The sequence below is a fragment of the Vicia villosa genome, unplaced genomic scaffold, assembly GCF_029867415.1.
Source record: "Vicia villosa cultivar HV-30 ecotype Madison, WI unplaced genomic scaffold, Vvil1.0 ctg.000864F_1_1, whole genome shotgun sequence".
Lineage (NCBI taxonomy): Eukaryota > Viridiplantae > Streptophyta > Magnoliopsida > Fabales > Fabaceae > Vicia > Vicia villosa.
In genome coordinates this window covers 119,011-127,704 of record NW_026705391.1, presented here as the reverse complement: position 1 = coordinate 127,704, position 8,694 = coordinate 119,011, and the positions used below count along the sequence as shown (strand labels likewise).

Here is an 8,694-nt window from a genome sequence, read left to right as displayed (position 1 = left end):
GCAAAATCCGCAGGAAACTTTCCTGCGGAATTACCTGCGGATTTTTATTATAGTTTGGTTTTAATATAATAGATATCCGCAGCAAAATCCGCAGGAAACTTTCCTGCGGAATTACCTGCGAATTTTGTATAATAGTTTGGGTTTTTGTTTGAAATATATATTCCGCAGCAAAATCCGCAGGTATACCTGCGGAATTTTCTGCCAATTTATGAGCCGCAGGAATATTTATTTTATTTAATGAAGTCCCAGAAAAATCCGCAGGTATACCTGCGAAAATTTTTCCGCAGGAAATTCCGCTGGTAAATCGAGTATTTCTGGTAGTTTGTTTAGACAAAGCAACAAAGGAGAAACAACCAGTATTAACAATCATGGGGATAATACACATGAACATACTAAATAACATATACATACTAAATATAGGTTTTGAAATTAAGTTAAACTCCTAGAAAATCAAATATATATTTACAATTCAAATCAGTTAAAACCATCAAGTATATATGAAAAAATTTATTTGCATAATTAACATAAGGGTTGATTTAAGATGCACAAATTGTACATTCATGAAAGAATGGTTGCGATAATGAAACCCTTCCTTAAAAACAAGGATACCTGAATAACAAGCCGCACCATACTTCAAAATACTTTCTAAAATATTTTATTTCCAATACATGTAAATGTTAAGAAATGATGATGTTGTTATGAATTACAATTACAACTCATAAATTTAATTATTAATTTAATTGTATGTATTTTTTCTTATTGAAATAAATATGATCCTATATCTTTTACCATATTTAGAGTTCGTTTGGCCCGACTTATTTAGGTCTTAAAAGTTATTTGAAAGCTAAAGTTAAAAATAATAGCTTTTAAAGTAAAGCTAAAGTTGTTTGGCTATGATTATTTTTCTAAGCTCCAAAGTTAATTTTAAGCTAAAAGTTGTTTGATAAAATAATTTTTAACAAATTAAATTTGTAGGACAACATAAGATATAAATAAGATATAAATAAATGAATATATATTTAAAAGAAATACAAATATGAATAAAAATTCATAAATTATAATATAAAATATTTTTTCAATATATTTAATTAAAAATAAGTGATCTAAAAAAAGTTCAATAATATTCAATATATAATTCACGACTAGAAACACAAACAATCATAAACTCAAATGATTTCTATTTTCAATCAATTCAATGGCTATTTGATTTCGAACTTTATCCATATAGCCTCCATCTTGTACTCTTCTTGGGTTATATGAACCTAAATCTTCATGAATATTTCTTTCTTCTATGTTGCCAGTCATATATTCAGAAATGTTATCGTATTTGTTAAAATCTTCATCTACGAAGCCACAAATCCGAATAAAGTTATGAAGTGTCGTTGTTGCAACTATAATTTTTTGTTGTTTTATTAGCGGAAATGGTCTCATATCACATAAAATATGCCACTTTTTCTTCCAGACACCGATTGTTCGTTCTATTACATTTCTTACTGAAGAATGTGCATGATTGAATACTTCCTATATGCCTTCTGCTTGACCACCGGCTCTAAAGTCAGGAATATGATATCTTTCACCTTTGTATGGTGATAGATACCCTTTCATATTTGGATAACCAGCATCAACTACATAGTACTTGCCTAACAAATTAAACATTTTTTTAGTTCATATGCAAAATTTAAATCAATAAATATATTAATTTGATTATAAAATGATATTATGATTACCTTCTGGTGGATGAGGAAACACATTTTTCATTTCTTCAATCGTAGATGAAAGGATACATGTATCATGTGCAGTACCAGGCCATCCAACAACAACAAAAGTAAATAACATATCGAATTTGCACACCAACATGACATTTTGTGTTGTAAATCCCTTTCTACCAATATAACGTATTTGATCCTTAGTAGGAACAATGGCAGGAATATGTGTTCCATCTATAGCACCTATGCATCCTTGAAAATGAGGCCAATACCTATTATCGTCTCTAACTTTTGATGGAATTTCTTCAAAGTTAAAATCAGGAGGCTTGACAATTTCCTTTGCTAATAAACATACACTTTCTAGAACTTCACTGAACTTCCTACTTACAGTTTCTCCTAATTTTCCAAATTTATTTTGGATATTTCGATTAGTTTCACTATGTGCACAACTCCAAAGAAACATGGTCAAAGCCTCCAATGATGTCATTTCTTTGGATGGATGTAGCCATCCCTTACTAACTAATAATTTTTCAAGTTTCAATACAACGCAAGTTTCCATCCTAACTTTCACCCGGGGTGTTAAGAGTTTCTCTAACCCAAGTCCATCCATGAGAATAAAGAAATCTATTACCTTGTTTGAGTAAGTACCTCATATGATAGTCAAATGCAATTGCTATTGCACTGTAATATATTTTATAGAACTTGCATCGCCTTTTTTTAACCTTTTTTTATCGTTCATTGATTTGTTTAGAATGCATCTGTTAAATAAATTGAAAACAAGAACATTACAAATTGCAAATACATATTCATTGAAGTAGTTAAAATGCATAAATGTCTTAAGCAAAAACATAGAAGTTAAAAACTAAAATAATACAATACTTTAGGATACATCTAGAGACTCAAGTTTCAACTTAAAGCATAAAAGTCAATAAAAACATAAAACATAAAATTAAATCTTAAACATCATACTAAAGGATTTCACTCATACTTGTATATAATCCACTCTATCAAATCGCTAATAGAATTTTTTAAAGATATTATTAGGACTCTATTTTGTTCATCCTTAAGCATCTCTAAAACATAACTAAATTGTTGACCATTCAAAAGTCCTTTTTCCTTTGCACTCTTTAATATTTCAACACAAGTTGGAATAGAATATTGCCCATTAATATGAGATGTTGCAGCAATTTCAGCCTTTTCAACTTCATTATGACCTTCCGCTGCTTGAACTAATCTTTCTAATGTTTTCCTCATTGTTGGCGCAGTTCCAACCTTTGCCTTACCCTTTGTTGATCTTTCACCCATGTTTGGTGAAATTTTTCTTTTATTTTTTGATTGGGTGTTTCTCACAGGGCTTAATTCATCAATATTAAATTCATCATCAGAATCAATAATTTCGTGTGCCACATCTGTAGTAGTATTTTGGTTTGAAGATTCTAATGGTACGCCCATAGCTGGCGTCCAAGCACATTGACTAGTTGCCACTATCTCCCCAAATATAAATTCCAATTCATCACGAAATTCCAAACCTTGATAACGAAACTTAGCATATTTCACATTCTCATGTGTAACCAATAACAAGAGATAAAATTTAGACAATCTAAATTCTCCTACTTAACTTTAAATAATTAAAAATTAAAATATTTACAACACTAACCCTTACCTTAGCATCCCACCATGTAGGATCAGTATCAATTTTTCCTGTATGAGGATTCCATCCTAAACCAGTTTCTTTACCCAATAATTGTTTCCATGTAGTGCAATCAGTTCTCAAACTATCCAACCTATTCTTCAACTGTTTTTGGGTATAGTTTTTATTAGTACGTTTATTGTATTCTTCACGTATTTCTTCCCATTTTTTATTTCTAAAAGCAATTCCTGGTTTTCCACATTTACGAATCTCATTTATACAATTTTCAAGTAACACTTTGGTACTAAAATCATCCCACTTTGCTTTTCCTACATTTTCGGAACTATTTGGAAGACTTTCTTTAGTAGTCATTAACTGCAATAGTTAAAAAAAATTATAAATATATGAATCAGAAAAATATTTGAAAAACTTTATTTAATAGTACTAAATTTTCAGAATTATTTAGAAAATTTTCTACTTAATGATAAATCGTTCAAAAAAATGAACTAAAATCTTAGGTAGAGCAATTATATATATATATATATATATATATATATATATATATATATATATATATATATATATATATATATATATATATATATATATATATATATATATATATATATATATATATATATATATATATATATATATATATATATATATATATATTAGTTGAGTTAGAAAAATAATTTAAAAAGGATAGTATAAAAATATTAGAAGTAATCTTTAAAAAAAATTAATAATATGGTTGGATAGTAACGTGTATTTTGTCGTTTGCTAATATTTTATTTTGAAAAAACAAATAAACACCGTGACAATTCTTTTGAAATTTAAGAGTTGATTATTATGTACATGTACGTGCACATGTTTGCATTTTTTTCCATAAAAGTTTGTACACACTAACACACATATAAGCAATAGATAGTACCACATATATTAATAATATTATTATTGTATATACAGTAAAGCAATAGATTATATTACTTTTTTACTGTGTTTGTTTTTATGGAAAGATAAGAAGAAGGAAAGAAAATGAATGGAAAGATTCACTTTCCTCTATTTGGAAGCACTGCAAAAAAGCATGGAGAGAAAGATTTAGCTGGGGCCCACGACAAAATCCTTTCCACGTTATATCGAAGAGAAAGATGAAGGTTATATAAGATTTTGATGAAAAAGACATAAATAGCCCTTTAGAATAATATTATATCAGTAATGCTATTTAGTACGAAGAAAATTGGAGAAGAAATGCAAGAATGTCCACATGTCACTATATTATAGGGAAGTTTTTAATTTAATTTTGAGTTAAAAGATAGTGCACTGACAGTGTAAAATAATTTTACACTGTCATCCAATAGAAAATTATAAATGTTTCATGTCATTAAGTTTTTTTTAAATAAAAAAATGGTTTAATTGGATACATGGGTGGTGATTAGTTGACAGTGTAAAAATATTTTACACTGTCTGTGCATCACCCCTTTTCTCTTTAATTTTAATTTAATTTCCTTTTTAATAGGAATCATGGGGTGGTGGTGATAATGAATGGTTGAGATTTATTCTTGTCTTTCTTGCTTTTATGTTTTCTTAACGATTAGCATTTTCCATATTATATTAATAATGTTACGCTTTTAGTTTTTATATAAATCTGCTAACCTCTTCATCTTTTTGGAATCACCTTAGTGGCATTATGATTTCTTAATTTACGTTAAAACACTTATAAACAGAGGCGGAGCCAGGAATTTTATGCAGCCTGGGCAAAAACTTTACACCATTGATTATTCATCTATTTTAATTTTTCACACCCTATTTTTACTAATTATGCCCCTAATTTTGCCCATGATTTTATCTAAAAATAAACTATTAAATTAGGAGAGTATAAAGAAAATAGGGGTTGAGCCCGGGCGCCTGCCCGGGCTAGCTGGGCCTTGGCTCCGCCCCTGCTTATAAATAATTAAAGGTGAAAATAGTCAATTTTGTTTAAAATAATAATAAAAAGCTTCACTTATAATTATATTAAAATTAATTAATAAATAATTAAATCAAATCAAATAAGATTAATTGGGTTATTTTTGTCATTGTGCAAATATACTTTTTTTACTTTCTCTCTTCTTTTCTTTCACTTTCTCTTATACCAAACATCTAAATAATCATCCCATTTTCTATTCCCATTTTCTAAATAATCATCACATCAAAATAAAAAATAAAAAGCAGTCAATAGTAGAACAAGAACTATCTAATCATCTAGCATAGAATAAGAGAAAAAAGAATTGAACTACACCTGCAAAATAATGCAACCTGCCCTGCTGTGCTGACCTAAAAACTGCAACTGCTCTGGCGCCGTTTTGCGGGAACAGTGAAATAAAGTAGGGCACAAATTTGACGAGAAATTTATATATAATTTTTTTTAAAAAGTGTCCACATTGGGATTCGAGTCACAGCCCAATTAGATAAAGCTCTGAAAAAGTCTTTCAAAAATTGGTTTTAACACCTTTTTTATAAGCTCTTTTTATTCATATTTTTATTTTAAAAAAAGTTACTTTTTTAAATAAGTACTTTATTAAAAATGTGTTTGGCCCTCTATCTCCTTATAAGTAGAAGAGAAGTAGATAAAAAGTTTAGTCAAACAAGCTCTTAGAGTAGCTATTTCTTGTAATGAAAGCCTTCACTAGTTAATGATGAATGAATAATAACATTTAAACCTTATAAAATATATAGACAACATATTTTAGACTCTTTAACAATATTCACTTCATGCGAAATCCTTAACACTCCACGTTCAACTTTAGTTCAATAGCCTATATCATTAAACATGCTTAGAGATAACAAATTTCGCTTGAGTTCTAGAACATACCTCACATTGTGAAGAAGAAATTCACGATTATCAAACATTCTAAGTCTGACCCTACCAATACCATGAACCTTGCAAGCCTTATTATCACCAAGGTGAATTACTCCCCCTTACACCAGCTTCAAAGTTTCAAAGTATTATATTCTTGGACACGTGTGACAAGAGCAACCTGAGTCTATGACCAAACTATCTTCAATCTCCAAACTCGATAACACTAATGCACCAGTATCGTCATAATCATCCTCATCCATGGAAACCGGCAACTTGAATAGAATCATCATTGACCTTTCTCTCAGAACAATCTTTCTTGACGTGATTGATTTTTTGATAATTAAAACATTTTACCTTTGATTTGGACATTCTCTTACGCTCATCCCCTCCTATTTGCACACTTAAGCCTTCACCACTATCTTCAATATTCAAAGCTTTTGCCATTGAAAATTCTTTGGATTTTACTGCCGTTTAGACTTCATCCAAAGTGATAGTACCTTCCTTACCATAAAGAAGGGCGTCCTTGTAGGGCTCAAAGGATCTGTGTAATGAACTTAAAAAGAGTGAATTCTTCTACTCATCATCAATCTTCACTTCAATATTCTCAAGATCATCAATAATCTTGTGAAGTTGTGTAATCTGCTCAACTATGGATTTGTTTTCCACCATTCAGAATGAATAGAGTTGTTGTTTCAGACACAACCTGTGAGCCAAAGAATTTGTCATATACAGTTATTTAGTTTTTCCCACATAGCAACCGCAGTTTAATCCCTAGGGACTTCTCTTAGAACTTTATCCCTGAGGCATAAGATAATTGCACTCTTGGCCTTATCCACCATCTCGGTCTTCTATACTTATGTAAGCCCTGCAAGCATCAATGCTTCACTCTTCAAAGCATCGATATACTTCTCTTGAATTAAAATTGCTTGCATCTTAATTTTCCACAATCCAAATTCGTTGTTTCCGAAAAATTCTCGATCTCCCATTTGCCCATAGTGCTCACTCGCAAACAATACCCCTTTGCTCCATGGTGGGTGACACTTGTTGTGAATAACGATAAGGTTCAATTCAATCAATATTTTATTATGTGATGCAAAGAACAGTAGAAACCAAAATAGTAGCCTTCGACAGTAATAACCAATATAACAGAATAAAGACAAAAAAGACGAAAAAGTTTATTTACCCAATTCGATCACAAGATCTACTCTAGAGGAGAGAGCAACTCTCCAATTCACTATACTCAGAAAGTTGTTACAATAGATTACAGATGAGTTACAAAAAAATAGTCTTCTCCTTCAAACTTTCCAAGAACAACCCTCAAGGTCCCCAAGAACAAACCCCTATTTTGTATCCAAGTGTTTTTCAACCTCTCCTATGAATAATTCAATCCCAAAGTTTAGAAGTAATTTATAATCTCTTTAGATAACTCCAAAGGATTCACAAAACCTTTTTCCTATCTAAGTTTTCTCCTTGAACATATCATAAACCCTAAGATTGTCACACTTTCAAACAACAAAGAGATACATATATATAATGGCTAAAACTCAAGCCCAAAAAACACAACCCATTAATTATTAAAATAAAATATTATAAATATCTTAAAACATATTTTATATTAATTTAGACAATTTCTAAATTCATATATATATATATATATATATATATATATATATATATATATATATATTCAATATTCTAACATTAAATAACAGATCCGCAAAGCGAATCAGTCAAACATGAAATCTGCAGGCCGTCCAAACCGGACACTCTTGCTGCTTTTTGACTTCCTGAATTTTGGCAATTTTGAAATATGTTTTCTTTCTCTTCGTCAACAAATTTTTTAAGGCATACTTCAACAAAATTTATGAATGTATTCTCACCCTCTGTTTGTTTCTGTTTTGTTCTTTACCCTGGTGGTACAGATACTCGAGTAGAGAAGCCTTAGCTGTTGTTCAGTTGGAGGATGATGTAATGGTCTTCTTCGTGACTTATCGCTTTGAGTTTATTTTATTTTCGCGTGTCACTCGAATAGTGTAACACTAGAATGAACTACCTTTCGGTGTTGCATTTCTGAGGATTTGAACTATTATTTAAATAAAGTTGTTTTGACTTATGAGACAATTAAGTTGAATAAATGTTTTGTGTTGAGAAAATGTAACACCATTTTTGCGAAAATTATTTTGCAATTTTCATCAAATAAAGAGTTTGGGGATTATAATGATACACGATCCATGCTTCATATTAATCGGAAACCTTGCCTTCGGCTTGATCTTGCATCATTTTTAACTTTTGAGGAAAGCGAGGAATGGCCACTATTTTCTGTACTCTCTGAGGAAGTATGACACCCTCAACTTATTGATTCCATAACAAATAGTTGTTTCCTTGTAGTTTGATTGAAAATTTTGGATCGAAATGATGCAAAGATGTTGAATTCGATGTGATGATTGCATGATACTAAGATTGTTGCGCCATTGTTGTCGGCGACGTTGCTTGAGATGATTTTGTGTTAAGTTGCA

The 8,694-nt window shown here is 30.2% G+C and overlaps 1 protein-coding gene across 1 annotated transcript; it reads right to left on the bottom strand.

Moving 5' to 3' along the window:
* Positions 1-2,684: 2,684 nt before the first annotated feature.
* Positions 2,685-3,708, bottom strand: LOC131631820 (uncharacterized). Its single transcript, XM_058902593.1, has 2 exons — positions 3,358-3,708; positions 2,685-3,266 (listed from the first exon to the last, which is right to left on the bottom strand). Exons 1-2 carry the CDS (start codon positions 3,706-3,708, stop codon positions 2,685-2,687), a joined length of 933 nt encoding a protein of 310 aa, XP_058758576.1.
* Positions 3,709-8,694: the final 4,986 nt, after the last annotated feature.

Bases quoted from the DNA above. Each gene is read 5' to 3' on its own strand.
- LOC131631820 (XM_058902593.1), bottom strand. From the start codon at position 3,708: ATGACTACTAAAGAAAGTCTTCCAAATAGTTCCGAAAATGTAGGAAAA. The intron at 3,267-3,357 runs GTTGTAAATATT...GTTACACATGAG, and splicing joins ATGCTAAGGTAAGGGTTAGT to AATGTGAAATATGCTAAGTT.